The sequence below is a fragment of the Canis lupus genome, chromosome 7 (assembly GCF_003254725.2).
Source record: "Canis lupus dingo isolate Sandy chromosome 7, ASM325472v2, whole genome shotgun sequence".
NCBI lineage: Eukaryota > Metazoa > Chordata > Mammalia > Carnivora > Canidae > Canis > Canis lupus.
Window position 1 is genome coordinate 72964528 of NC_064249.1, and position 15881 is coordinate 72980408.

The 15881-nt window shown below is 37.4% G+C and overlaps 1 protein-coding gene across 20 annotated transcripts in view; it reads left to right on the top strand.

Annotated features, from left to right (window-relative positions):
* Nucleotides 1-15881, top strand: part of ARHGAP28 (Rho GTPase activating protein 28) — a 258329-nt gene that overhangs the window by 183979 nt on the left and 58469 nt on the right. For 18 of the 20 annotated variants that reach the window (XM_049112917.1, XM_049112916.1, XM_049112912.1 and 15 more), the window contains 2 exons: nt 2637-2729; nt 10279-10368. In XM_049112917.1, coding sequence (XP_048968874.1) covers nt 2637-2729; nt 10279-10368 — 183 coding nt within the window. The remainder of the gene's footprint in view (nt 1-2636; nt 2730-10278; nt 10369-15881) is intronic. The other 2 variants (XM_035718716.2, XM_035718719.2) reach the window with 1 other exon arrangement.

Genomic DNA, 15881 nt, shown 5'->3' on the forward strand with positions numbered 1-15881 from the left:
AATCGGATGCTCAGCTGACCACACCACCCAGGTGCCCCTGACATCTTTTTTAAAAATTATGATGAACATGTAGTTTTTCGTTTCTTTTCTTTTTTTTTTTTTTTTTTTTAGTTTTTTTTTTTTTAGTTTTTCGTTTCTGAAGAAGGTTCCTTTTATTTCAGTACCAGGCATTCTCTTTTCATTATTTCTTTAATTATTTTATTATTTCCATTTTCTCTATTCTCCCTTTCATTGCCTTCATGTTAAACTCACATAGTTCTCAAATTGTCTGTTATATTTCCTTGTCTTTTTTCCTATCTGCTCTGTATGCTAGATTTTATCTACATCATTTAGTAGATTCCTAATGCTCATTTTTGCCATGAGTGGTTATAATTTAGCCTCTACTGATTTTTAATTCAGTAGTCATACCATTAATTCATAAGAACTCCTTCTTTTTCACTGACTTCCCCTTTATTGTGGTAGTCCTGATTTATGTTATAATATCTTCTCAAATCTCTCTGAAATTATTTTAAGCCTTTTCCCTTACCTCGTTTTTTTTCCCCGAAATGTTTATCACTGTACTTTTTTAGAATGGTGATTTTTGGCCATGAGTGGCTTTTTCATTACATTAATTTTCTCCAATGGATGGTTTTTGGTGATTGATTTATATTTATTAATGGGATAAATTGACTCATCAATGACTTAGGATTTGTTGTTGCTATATGATTTCTCTGCCATGATATAGATATTTTCCCAAAGGATTCTTTATTGAATAAGAGGGCTGATTTGGGGCACTGTGTAAGTCAGTAAGGTATGTGAACAGTGTGTGAATGGAAGTTCGTTTAACTGTACGTATGGGTGAGTATGCACGCTCATGTGCACATGTACACACACACACACGAGCACATAACAAAGGGAAAGAGTTGAATGACTTCATTTCTTGCTATCCAAGACAAAACTGATGTTTTCCTTTTTTTCTTCCTTCCTTGACTTTCATGGAGGTCCAGAATAATCTGATATTGAGATGTGTTTTGATCTCAACCCTGGACGACTTCCCAAGGCAGGTGGTTCACTTCACCACAGTGCTGCTGCCTGCTCTTCAGTGTAAAGAGAGCCTTTGGGAGGTCTTTATAGTCCTTCCACTGAAGAAACACTTTATCATAAATTATTGTGGCCATTGAGCTAAAGCCCATTCCTGCTCTTTGAAATTTTCACACTGAGCTTACTTGGTTGTTTGTATGTTTGCTTTTTGTAGATTTACCCTTTCCTTGCCAGCAGTGTTGTTTTATGCTGTTCTTAGGCTAAGTTCTGTATAATTTCAAAATAAATTGTTTACATTTTACTTCCCAGGAACTTCCAAGAATTTCTTACTTGTTATTAGGACACCTTAGTGGTTTCCAGTGCCATTTGCAGCTGTTCTTATAACAATACACACCTTTCTCTAATTCTGAGTGATTGTTGAGTGGTGTGCTCTCAGTCTTCTGTCCTGACATGGTTTCTTGTACTGCCTCTTTAGCATTGTTTCCACTTCAATACGGATGTCTGTTTTTCTTAATATAATGCATACACTTTGAGGGAAAGTTAGAAAATATGGGAAAGCAGGTGAAAAATAACAGTTCCTGAAATCTCATGTAGAATTAATGGTTTCATTAATATCCATTGTGTTTAATTTGGCAAAATATTGTTTCAGTCATGGAATAGAATAATTGCATTTTATTTAGGGGAATGCCATTGTATCACAAATGCTGCTAAAAACCTTAAAGTATGTGCACAAGACCTATAATGCTATCTATCACAATCAGAATAGTCTCCAAAATACCCTTGCTGCATAATGAAAATTAGAGCTTTTACAATATTCAGTGAATGGGAATGAAATACTTGGTTCAATCATAATGTATTTGTGAGATTGTCAATCCAACGTATTTCCAGTTTCTTAATTGAAAAAAAACTGACTACTCTTGCTGATTTATAAATCATTACAAAAAGTCATAAAGTCTGATTTTAAAGTGGCATAGTTTAATCAGTAAGCTTCATGACTTAGACAATTAGAGATTTATTGTCCTTACAAAATAAGAAGTCTGAGGCTGGTGTGGCTGATATCTTTTAGCATGGATCTACCAACTTTTTCATCTTTCCATTGTGTACCACTTTAGCATATGGACTAATATTTAATGCTTATAGAGTATCTGGGCATCTCAGGCACCATGTCCATGTGATGAAGAAGCATCAGTGGATAGATCCGCTTTAACAAGAAAACATTAGCTTTCCTAGATGCTCTACCAAGTAGGAGTCTACTTGTATCTCATTGGTCATAGCCATTATATGATCACACTTTAGTCTTTTTAGTTTAGCATAGCATCTTGGAGCAGATCATGATACTCATAACTTAAAGAAGAAACGAAAGGTGGATTTTGGCAGGCAATTAACAGTGTCTGCTTTTGAGACCCAACTTCTTCTGTAAAACACGGCATGTATAAGGATTAGGATAATTGTGGATGAATTGGTGAATGCCATTACCGTTGCCCAGGTAGTCATTAACTCCCATTTATCACCACATGGCTATACATTTGTAGAGTCGTGTGTAATGTATAATTGAATAAACAATCATGTTGGGACAGATATGCCTGGATACAAATGATTTTCATTTCTCTCATTAGCCAAGTGACCCCTGTGACAGCCATACTGCTCAGTTGGATGGCACCCAGGAGGAAAAAGAGCTGCCAGGAGTTATCAAAACAAGTGGTTCCTTGGTAAGTTACAGCAGGAAAACTGGGGGTAAGGATGAATGAAGAAGTCATTTTTTCAAGACAATCAAGCAAAACTTCAAAATGGCTCACCATTATTAAGATGGCTGGACAGCTACAGCTCTCAATGTACCTGTCTACCTTTAATCAATTTGCAGGAAAATACTCAGTAGTAAATAAAGCCAAGCTTAGTAGTTAAACCCACAAATAACTGCATTCTCTATAAAAACAGATAAATACCCAGAAAACCAATGATTATGTGCCTTTTCTGGGGGCAGATCTAGTTTCTTTACCTTTTTTCTTTTATTAAAAAAAAATTCTCCTAAGAGTGTTCATTCCATTAATCTGTTGGAGGAGAGGCAGGTGTCCTCATGTGTCCTCTACTGCTTATCCAGTGCAAGGGGAACATCAGGCCTTCTGACCATACCTGTAACCCCAGGTGTCCAGTGCCTCCCTTCCTTTCCCATCTCCCTACTTGCCGCATCTGCACTTCTCCTCCCACATGACTTGGAGAAGGCAGAATGGGCAAGCCTGAGGAGGAGGATGGAGCTTATATCCATTTCCAACCAGGAGAGGTGATTTCATTTATGGTTCAGCCCAGAGCCTTTTCTCACAGGTTTCTATGTGCTTTCCTATTGTAAGCTATCCTTTCTCTGGTTTGATGGAAGTTACATAGTTTCTTTTCTTTTTTCTTTTTCCGTCCTTATATTCCTTCTGCTAACTTCCTCCCAGATAGCAAAAGACAGGATGGTGGATCCAATAGGTTCTCTCCTCCTTCCTTACATGGTGTTGGGAGAGTCTTTGTTAGGATATGCATATATTGAAAGTGTGGTTACTCACACTTTTGGTTGTCTTCTCTCATAATTTGAATATGATAGTTGTCTTTTTCAAAATTTTCTTCATTTATTTTCTTCATTAGTGTTTTTTTTTTTTTATGATAGTCACAGAGAGAGAGAGAGAGAGAGAGAGAGAGGCAGAGACACAGGCAGAGGGAGAATCAGACTCCATGCACCGGGAGCCCGACGTGGGATTCGATCCCGGGTCTCCAGGATCGCGCCCTGGGCCAAAGGCAGGCGCCAAACCGCTGCGCGACCCAGGGATCCCCATTAGTGGTTTTTTGATGAGAAGGGGGGTTGGATTATAGAAAAGAATTTATATTATTCCTAGAGTATCTCTGTCCAGTCACCACTCAATGTAAATGTTGCTGGGAATCCTTTTTCCTATTATTGTTATGTTTTGTTCACTGTATTAGATTTTAGGAAAGAGCGATTTGATCATCTGATGTAACTTTCCCATTTAATCCCAGAATATAACCCCAATTGTTTATAGAAATAATATAAAATTTCCTTTGCTATTAAAAATTATCCCCAATCTGCTCCCTGCTGGTATTTAACCTTTAGTTCCCTTAACCACGCAAATCTTTACTTCTGAAAATAAATCATCTTTTCTCTTTCAAGAATATACATTGAGCTTTCCAGTAGTAGAAATTTGTTCGGTCTTTTCTTATCTTTTAAAATGGGAAAGAGATTTGAATAAACACCTCACCAAAACTATGTGGATGGAAAATAAGCTCATGAAAGGTGCTCAGTATCATTAGTGAGTGTGGAAATGCAAATAAAGCCACGGTGATTTATTTCCACATAACCTGTGGAATGACTAAAATGAAAAAAGCTGACCATATCAACTGGTGCTAAGGCTGCAGAGCAACTGATGCTCTCCTGCACTGCTAGGGGGAATATAAAATGGTCCATCCACTTTGGAAAATAATTTGGCAACTTCTTAAAATGTTGTGCATATACCTACCACAGACCCAACTATTCTCCTCGTATGTAATGTATATTTATACAAAGGCTTATTCACAAATGTTTTCTAGCATAATAGCCCAAAACTGGGAACAGATTTATCTACAGTTAAATGGATGAACAAATCTGGTATATCCATACAACGGAACATTACTCAGCAATACAAAGCAATGAACTATTGATAAGTACAATGTAGATGAATCTCAAAGTAGTTATGCCATGTAAAAGAATCCAGACCAAAAGGATTCAATTTATGTAAAATTAAGGAAAATGTAACTAACCTATAGTGAGGGAAAGAAGATTGTGATTACCGTGGGGACCTGAGAGTGGATGAGGACAGGAAGGAAAGAGGGATTGACAAAAGGGTATAAGAACATTTTTGTGGTTTCAGTTTTGTTCATTGTTTTTTGACTGTAGTGATGGTTTCACAGGCCTACATATTTCTCAAAACAACCTCAAACTGTGTACTTTACCCTTTAAATATTTGCAGTTAATTGTACATCATACCTCAATAAACCTTTAAAAAAGAGTCCGTATTACATCTTACAATTTTATTAACATCCACAGTATTTATTTTGTGATAATCTACTTAAAATAAAGAAATAGTCTGTGTATTATATGTGACTCACCCTTGACTCTAAATTGCAGATGCCACTGAATTTGGGTATTTACAAAAGTCTTACAACCCAGTTTACCATCATAACAAACCTCTGCAAATCACTCCATATATAGATAAAATGTGCAGGCTACATAAATGAATTAGTCATTTGAGGTGTTAGTTTATTCAAAAAACAAAGTAGTTAACCTTGTTTATTTCCAGTGTCTTAAGTGAAAATCAAATGGCTGTCCCTGCTATTGATTCATAACTCACTGCAGAATAGAATGTCAGTTATATCTATGTTTGCTTCATGGAAAAGAAAATCTAAAGAACTTTGATTTAAACAAGAAGGAATTTGTGTTAGTCACAAAATGGCTAAACTAACGGTGGGTAGACTAGTGCTGGTACAACTGCAAGACAGTGCAGTGCCAACCTTAGCATGAACTTCTGACTTTTCCCTTTTATGTTGCCAACATAGCATGCAGATTTAATCCTTATATTTATAAGATGGTTAGCAAACTCTAGATACCATGTTGATGTTCCTGATAGGAACATGTGTCAACTGATTGACCATTACTAATAGAAAATCTTAGCTGTCCTGGAAAACCTTTATAGTAGAATTTCTTATTGATCATTGACTGACTATTGCACTCTAACATTATTTGTTTTTCTTTTATTTTAGTTGCCTGAAACTCACTTCTTCATAAATAAGTTTTTTTGTTTACCTTGCCAATTCTTGAATTTTTAATTTATTTTGAATTTATTCCCGGAGTTATGAATTTTAATAAGGATCTTCCCTTTATTTCATTCATTTTGGCCTCTGCTTGGCAGGTTCTTTCTACCTGTTTCATTCCCTCCAGTTTCTGGACACTCAATTCTCTTATGTCTTAAGTAATCTTTTTTCTTCTCATTTTCTGTGTCTCCATCCTTCTAGAACACATGTTAGATGATTGTTGCTTTGCTTTAATTGAATTTCAGTATCTTCTCCTTTATTTTTTTTAGGGGATGGGGAGGTGGGGAAGGGAAGAGCAGTGGTAGAGAGAATCTTAAGCGGGCTTCATGCCTAGCACTCCATCTCACGATCCTGCGATTTGATCCCAAATCAAGTCGAATGCTTAACCCCCTGAGCCACCCAGGCACCCCTGAATTTCATATCTCCTAAATTTGCTCTCATGTTAGTCTGTTTGCTGTGTTTCTTCATCTTTATTTTCCAGATTAGTAGTTTTTTCCTTGACATGATTGTGATTTTTTAGCTTGTCTCACTCTTTTTCTAAATTTCAGTGAACAAAATCTTATTTCTCAAGAACAACTTTTTTTTCCATTAGTATAGCTGTGGGTTCTTGGTTCATAGTAGCAATAGCCCCTTAAATCACACTGAAAAGAAGAATTAATTTTTTTTTAGGAAATCAAATCATTTTATGTTTTTTTACTGAGGTATAATTTACAAACAATAAATCATGTATTTTAGGTCTGTAATTCAGTTAGTTCCAACTATATGTTTTTACCCATATAACCACAAGTCCATCAAAAAAGTGTAAGTCTGTCAAAAGAAAGAACGTTTTCATGACTGCAGAAATCTCTCTGAGGACTTTTCCACCTGACTGTCCTCCTCTGCCTAGGCAAGCCCTCTGGTGATTTCTAACACCTTAGGTTGGTTTTAACTCTCATAAAAGTGGAACTATAAATACAAAATGCACTCTTGTGTCTGGCTTTTTTCATTCACAGTAACTTTTAGGTTTATCCATTTGCTGCATGTGATGGTAGTTTGGTTCTTTTAATACTACTAGTAATCCATTACATAAATAAACTACGATTGGTATATCTGTTCACGTGATGATGAACATTTGGATTGTTTCCAGTTTTGAGCAATTATGCCTAATGCCACCATGAACATTCATTTCATGTAAAAGATGTGTATTATCATTTCTCATGAGGTAAAGATGCAATGTAATTTAAATTTTTGGCCAAAAAGACACCTACAGGCCATCACCCATAGCTCAGCCGCCCACAGGCCATTACCAATAGCTCATAAAATCAGCAAGGAATAGTTTAGTAGGTAAATAAAAAATAACTAAATTCTATCTTTTAAAACATCTATAGGGAGAAACAACAACAACAAAAACTAATTTCTGAGTATGTATCCCGGGTAAAGGATGTTGTCAACTAAAGCTTGGTCCTCAGGGGTGAGCTCATACATAACAGACTACCATGTAAATTTTTTTTCAATACCCTCAGTATCAACTAAGATATAAATATTTAGTTTTTTCCAGTTATTTTTCAAATATAAACATCTTGTGTAGAGAAATGTCAGCTTTGAGAATGTGTAATAATAAGTGACGCAAACAGTGAAGTGTCTGCCTAAGTGAGAACCATCTGGTCTGGGAAGTGCAGATCTCCTGATGGGGGGGGGGGTGTGCAGCCTGTGTTTCAGGTTTTAGGTTTTTCCCCCAGTGCAAAGAGAGCTTCTGACCAAGACTGTGGATCCAGAGTGTTTTTTCCTGTCCAGCTCCCCAGTCCCTCTCTTGTACTGCCATCCATTGAGAATACTGTCACAGCAGGAGGGTGAGATGACCCACCAGATACTCCATCCAAGGAAGGATAGGGTGGAAAGTGTTCTACAAGGCAGAAGGTACCAGCACACTGTCAGGTGAAACTATAGCACTGTGGTCTCTAAAGTCCTCTGTAGAATCATAGTACAGGACTTTATTAATTTTTAATTGATTAGTAAATTGTTGTATGCTTCCTCTGCACTTGAGCAGATCAGTTTTCCCAAAGGCCAAGATTACTGATTGTGTGTTCTTATAAGTGGGGTGTACTTGTCTTTGAGGTGTCAGAGCAGGCAGATAGTAAACATTATTCCCAGATGCCAAACCGGTGACAGGGATGAAGAACCTAATTTATTACTTCCAGGCAAAATTGGTTTCATTTCAATCTCCCCTCCATGTCTTTTGTTGCGGCCTGCTGATTTCCTTCTCTCTTAGATCCGTATATTCACAGTGGGAACCCCCCCCCTCAGGGCAATTAGTTCATTTTATTTGGGCTACATTTTGGGAGATTTTCCGGCATTGTATTTAGGGGTTATCTACATATTTAAGGGGCTGGTCCACTTGGCTTCTATTTTGCAAACCTTTTAACTATTTACTTGGGACCCTTTCTATTCCTTGTACAGTTCCGTATTACGTGTTTTTCTCCTCCCTCTCTAGAAATATTCTTTTATGCTACTCTTGGGTAGAGAGTTTTATTTTACCAAACCAATTATATTTGTTTTTTTTATCTAGAAATTTCTGAGGTGGTCTGCTGTGGAATTCTTTGCTGGTTTCCAGTGCTATCAAAAATGTCCTCCTTTAAAAACATAGATGTTTTCTGCCACTTTCAGTGATGGAAATGGGAGGGGAGTAGATAATTTTCAGTCCGCTATCTTGACTTAAATTTCTTATACTAGTTCTCAGGTTTTATTTGTCCCTTAAAAAAAAAGGTTCTTGGGGCGCCTGGATGGCTCAGTCAGTTAAGTGTCCCTACTCTTGATTTCAGTTCAGGTCATGATCTCAGGGTCATGAAATCAAGCCCTGATGTGAACTCCACGCTGGGTGTGAAGCCTGCTTAAGATTCTTTTTTCCCTTCTCCTACTATCCTTCCCTCTACTCATGTGTGTGTGTTCACTCTCTCTCTCTCTCAATAAAAGACTCTTTGTTCGTTTTATAAGAAAGTAGCCTATTGTCTATAAGAAATGTAGAAAATGTAGTCAAGCAAGGTGTGTGATAGATTTTTATTTTGTTTTTAGAGCAGGAGAAAGAAGTGTAGGAGGGGGAAACAGAGGGAGAGGGAGAGAGAGAATCTCAGACAGGCTCCATGCCCAATGCAGAGCCCAACACAGGGCTCCATCTCACGACCCTGAGATCAGATCACTAAGCCATAGTGCTTAGGTGACTGAGCCACGCAAGTGCCCCAAATGACAGTTTTTTTAAAAGAAAAAAATACTGTATGTCTTCATAAGTATCAAATACATTCTGTTTTGTAATAAGCTTCCTTCAGTAAAGAATATTTATGTCTTAAATTTTAGTGAAGCCATTGCCCACTAAATAAAAAATCTCTTATTTCTAGCTTTATAAATGAAAAACATAACCTGATACTGTTGCTACTGAATTCTGGGCACTGCAAAAGATAATCATGGGGAGTGTTTCAAAACTAAGATTAGACGTGTTTGGCCATATGTAATGGAAGGGTTGGAGTTGTTTTGCTTCACATGGAGATTTGGTGGTCCAAGTCTGGCAAGGTATTAGATGATGCCTTAGCACAAACCCAAGTGGGCTTGATCCTCTACCTCTGTTGTCCATTGCCATGGACATCATCCTTATTCAAATAAGATAGCTGGCAACACTAGGCTGTCACCTGGAGTGCTATCATGAATGTACATGAGCTGAACCTATTCCTTTTGGTCAGGAAAGCCTAGCTGTTGTGGAAGCACTCTTGGTAAAATTACATTTACCTCTCATTGAACACACTTGTCACATGATCACTCCTAGCTGCAAAGAAGCCATTTTGTAAGGAACAAAATCTAATCCAAGGAGTACTTACTCAAAATGACACATTTACTAACACAAGATTTCAACTTAGAGGTGACAGCCTAAAGGTCATTGCTATGCTATTCCTATCATGTTACTGAATATGCCTAGAAATGAAGTTCTTTGGTTTAACTCCTGGAATGAAACCAAGATACTGTTAAGGAGGGATGCCTGGGTGGTTTAGTGGTTGAGCCTCTGCCACTGGCTCAGGGTGTGATCCTGGGGTCCTGGGATTGAGTCCCACATCAGTCACCTCGTGGGGGCCTGCTTCTGCCTCTACCTGTGTGTCTGCCTCTCTCTGTGTGTCTCAAATAAATAAATAAATAAATAAATCTTTTTAAAAAAGATATTGTTAAGGAAAAAAGGAGTTTGTGGCAGACAATAGCAGTGTCTGATACAGGGGCCAGTGTGTCTGTCAAAGGGCCTGGCATTTAGGTACTCATAGCAGTGTTCTCTAAAGGACAGAATACATTTGTCCCTGCCCAGGCAGTCACAACTTCGTATAGTGTCACACACATCTAAACATATATACATAGTGTAATACACAGAAGTGTTAACCTGAATAAGAAGAGTACTTTTATTTTTCCATTTAGACAGATGATGCTTCTCTCAACAGTACCACCCTGTCAGGTGGGTCCCAAGATGAAGAAGGGAGTTTCATAGTTCCCAGGAGTGGCTCTGTGGTAAGTCATCGCATGCCCAAATAGTTGCACATTGGGGCAAAGTTGAAAGTTCAAGGCAGGAAGAAGCGATTTCTTCAAAACAGATAAGAAAAACTTGAACTGAGATTGCAGAGAAACCACAGCTTCCAGGAGACCCACTGACATTTTAATAGGAAGTAGGAAACTCAAAACTGAGGAATGACTAGATCTCAGTTTCAAAAAGAACTCCATAAATTAATACCACTGTAGTCAGAAACCAAAGGATGTTCTCTGCGTATATCAAGCCTGGGGAGGAGTCTGTTACTATTTGTCCTCTTGGCTGTGTTCACACCAATAATCCGGCCTTATTCTGCCATTTAACCCAGAAGTCCTTTTTCTCTGCAGGATAGATTAGAAAGCCTTCATCCTGATACTGAAAGCATTACTGCCTTAGATCTCAGGCAGGACTCACTCATAGACATCCTCCACTTCAGACACATTCACTCTCTTGGCCTTGAGTAACAGAACTTGTACCTTTCTTTTGTCAGAAAATCTTATCATTCTCTCACCCCCATCCCCGCCTCTGCAGAACCACTGGACATCCCCACTTGGTGTCTCTGTGCAGGTGCTCTGCCAGGAGGTGATACGGTGCCCTGGAAGTAGTGAGAGACCCTGTTCAATGATATTGGTTTTTCGATGGCAAGTTGATGGCTGGCAAAAGCACATCAGTCATGGAATTGGAGGAGGCCCATTCACATGAACCTCTGCACAGTAGTTTCTTATCTGTCTTCCAGTTGCAGACAAAGGATGGTTGATGTTCACATGCACAGCACACTCAGTAGATTCCCCATTGTTCAGAGAGACAATGCTGTTAGCCCCAGGTGAAGGAGCTTTTCTGTTGTGTTTTTAGATTTTTGGTTTTGAGGTTGCTTTGTTACACAGTGATCACATAAACACCATAAAAGAATGTGACATTTGTCAATGAGTAACTTATCAATAGCCCTACAGGTTATGGCACAGATGGGCTAGGGCTTACTCATAGTGACTGACCTACCAGGCTCTAAATTCAGCTGCTACTTTCCTATTTAAGATTGTGCATTGACATGCAAATGAGGGAGCATGTCTTTGTTTTAGATAATTTCTTTTTTTTTTTTTTTAAAGATTTTATTTATTTATTCATGATAGTCACAGAGAGAGAGAGAGAGACAGAGACACAGGCAGAGGGAGAAGCAGGCTCCATGCACCGGGAGCCCGATGTGGGATTCGATCCCGGGTCTCCAGGATCGCGCCCTGGGCCAAAGGCAGGCGCCAAACCGCTGCGCCACCCAGGGATCCCTGTTTTAGATAATTTCGAGTGCACCCTACTTACTGATGGATGGAAACAAAGTAAGTCATCCACAAACTCTGAGAGCTACTGAAGTGAGGAGTTACCTATAATAGACCTTTTGCAGGGATCCCTGCGTGGCTCAGCGGTTTAGCGCCTGCCTTTGGCCCAGGGCGTGATCCTGGAGTCCTGGGATAGAGTCTCGCGTCGAGCTCCCTGCATGGAGCCTGCTTCTCCCTCTGCCTGTGTCTCTGCCTCTCTCTCTCTTTGTGTGTCTCTCATGAATAAATAAATAAAATCTTTAAAAAAAAAATAGACCTTTTGCAGTTGTGCTGTGATGCCCCTGTGACTGGAGACTCCTGCTGCAATAAGGCTTTTGCACAGGATCCTGTATTGTGTCTCAGCTTGGTGGTACCATGAGCCCAGGGCACCATCCCCAAACATTTGTCTCAATTCTGCCTACATGATCCCTCTACATGCTCATCGGAGACCTGTGGATTTTGTCTTGTAAAGTGAGAATATTTCTACTCCGTTCTTTCCCTGTAACTACTTCCTTAGTACGGAAACTCATCATCATCTTTTTTTGTTTCTCACAAAACTATCTTTTATGGCTTCCTTTCTGAAAATTCTTTTTAATTCTAAGAACTTTTCATTTGACTTTATAATTTTTGCGGATTATCTGAAATAGTGAAAGTTTTCTTTACTCAGTCCTTAAAATAGTAATTTTATTTCTTTTCCCTGTCTTTTTGGACTGACCACAATCACTTATTACACTAAATAATAATTAATGGGGATCATTTGATAAGTTTTTGATTTCCTCATGAATTCTTCCAAGTTTCATTATTAAGAAGAATATTAGTTCTAGGTTTCTGAGTCTTGTAGTTGTTTTTATCAGGACTAGAGATTGAATTATATAAAGTAATTGTTCATCATCTATTAAAATAAGTATATTTTTCTTTGTTAAGCAATTTCTTTAGAAAATTCTGAAGGGAATTTAGAGGGACTCCCAGGTGGTTCAGTGGTTGAGCATCTGCCTTCGGCTCAGGTCCTGATCCCACGGTCCTGGGATCAAGTCCTGCATCAGGCTCCCTCTACTTGTTCTCTGCCTCTCTGTGTGTCTCCCATGAATAAATAAATAAAATCTTACAAAAATAATATTCTGTTTATAAGTCTTTATAATATTGAATTATAATTTTGTTGCTAAAATAAACCCTACTTATTAATATTATTCTTTTATTACATTATGTAATATATTGTACTATTTTCGCATTTTTAACAACTATTAGTGGGATTCTAATAGCGGGGTTAGCCTATATATAATTTCTTTTTGTTGTTACAGAGTTATACTAATCTTGGAATGAATATGTTAAGACTTTGAAACTTTTTTCAGTATTTTGGATCCAGATATTAAACTTTGGTGTAAATATATAATCTATAAACTCCATTATATTTAAGTTTGTATTGTAATATTTTTATGAAACCTCCAAGGTCTGGCATCAGTGTAGACAGTGTTTTGATTACTTTTTCAGTGAATATGGTTTTGTAGTTATATTCCTTTCTATCCTAAATGGTATGAGTTTTGGTAATGTATATTCATTGCAGCAAAACATTCAGTTTATTTAGCATTTTATTTTTTTTTTATTTTTTTTTTATTTAGCATTTTAAATATATGATGTTTGTGTACACACACATATATAAAAATATACACACTTATTTAGGTGTATAATTTTTAAATTTTCTGTGAGGTAGCTATTTTTCCTCTTTTGTTTCTAATATTTATGTCTTTTATCCCAATTAGAGCTATAATTGCCTATATCAGCAGTATTTTTGGGGAAGTCACTACCTTTAATTAATGAGGTATACCTTTTCTGTTGTATTTATTTAATTTTTATTGATTTTTCATTCATTCTTAGTTCTACTTGTATAATTTTTTCTAGTCTCTTGGATTATAAACATTTATTTTAAATTTTATTTGCATTTAAGGTTAAGAATTAATCTCTGAATAATAGTTTATCTTTTATCATGAATTTTTGGAATTTAATGCTCTTACTGTCTTAAATTTCTTATAACTCTTATAATTTCACATGCGATTTCATTTTTAATCCACAATATTATTGGAATGCCTTTAAATTCACATGTGGATATATTTTGTAATATTGTTGGTTTTATTTCAAAGCTGATGCATATTTGTCAGTGAATGTGACTTACTTATCTCTGAGATATTGAGTATTTACCCAAAGGAGACAAAAATACTAATTCGAAAAGGTATATGCACCCGTGTTTGCAAAATTATTTACAGTAGCCAATATATGGAGGTTACCCAATTGTCCATTATAGATGAATGGATAAAGATGTTGTATACATATATACAGTGGAATGCTACTCAGCCATAAAAAAGAATGAGATCTTGCCATTTGCAACAACATGGGTGGGTCTATAGGATGTGTAACGCTCAGTGAAGTAAGACAGAGAAAAACAACATATGATTTTACTCATATGTGGAATTTTAGAAACAAAACAAATGAACACAATGAAAAGAGACAAAAAACAGATTCTTACATACAGAGAACAAAGTGGCATTGCAGAGGAGAGGTGGGTAGGAGGATGGATGAAATAGATAAAGAGGATGAGGAGTACAGTTATCTGGATAAAGACTGAAAAGTAAATAGAAATGTTGAATCATGGGATCCCTGGGTGGCGCAGCAGTTTGGCGCCTGCCTTTGGCCCAGGGCGCGATCCTGGAGACCCGGGATCGAATCCCACGTCGGGCTCCCGGTGCATGGAGCCTGCCTCTCCCTCTGCCTGTGTCTCTGCCTCTCTCTCTCTCTCTCTCTGTGACTATCATAAATAAATAAAAAATTAAAAAAAAGAAATGTTGAATCAGTATATTGCCACCTGAAATTAATGTAACACTGTATGTTAATTATACTTCAATTTAAAAAATAAACATTTACCTCTGGGGAATTTGGCAAGATGTAGATTTATCAGTTCTGATCTCAGGTACAGAAAGGGAAGAAAGACAACCTTATTATCTGTATTAACTCAAAGCAGCTTTTATACATAAAATTATAACACATAGATTCAAACCTTGAGAAGAAAAGAAGCAGCTAGTCAGGAAGGTCAGAAGCATCTTCTGAGTCAGTGACTTTTTCCTGCAAGTAATGAACGTGGAAAATGTTTGGTATGGTGTTTCTTTCATGTGAAAAAAAAATGTCATACACTCAAAATCTAGTTTTGAGAGAACTCAAGCAGGTAGTGCCAACCTTCTACAGGTTGGAATTTAAAATAATCATCCCCCATATATTTTACTCTCCAATCCCAGTGCTGCATGATTTGGGCAACAGAGCAAGCTCCATTGGCTGGTAAACATTGCCTTTCCCTACTAGTTGAAGCCCCAGCCTCTTGTGTTTAGACACAGGGAAATGGTAGGATCTGTTATGGACAAGCAAAGGAAGTGTGAATTAAATGGGAGTGGCATTAATATTTCCAGTATATTAAAATAACTAGTAAAAATTTAAACAATGCTAGCATTGTTTAATGGGTGAGTGGATGTTTTAAAACTATTAATACCAAGCACCTAACCTTTTCACTCAACCTACTTCAGAACTCAGAGTCCATCTATTAGTAGTTTTCTCCTTCATCATATCCATGCTTTAACACATGAAATGTTCCTTTGTTTTGTTCTGCTTTGTTTTAACTGTTATGAGTGTCTCGACTTCTCTACCTGGCTTTCCAAGCCTTCTAATAATTTGAGTTGACCATCCTGACCAAAATATTTCTCATATTTTTCTAATACCTTGTCTCAACTCCTGGCACACCAGTCTCTCCACAATGCCATGTAGCTGAAATGTGTATACCTCCATTTCAGGCCTAAATGCTTTTGCCAGCCATCTCTGCTTCTGTAAGTCTTCTCCACCATGCTTTGAGTTCCAGCTCAGGTTCATCCACCTCTGGGTGAAACCCTTCCAGGCTGCACCTCTTTCCTCTCCATTACCCTCCAGTAAACATATAGTTGTGTTGTAGAAATTAGCTCTTAGCATTAGGTTGATTGTTTTTTAACATTGTTCCATAAATGTTACTCTATATTCCTCATTATAAATAATAGCCCAAGAGCAGGGATCACAATTTAAACTTCTGCCTCCTCTAAGATAGGCCCAGAATAATTTACATTACAAAGGGCAGGTACACTCCTTCAGTCCAGTAGGTTGGCTAGAGGCCAAGTAAACCAACT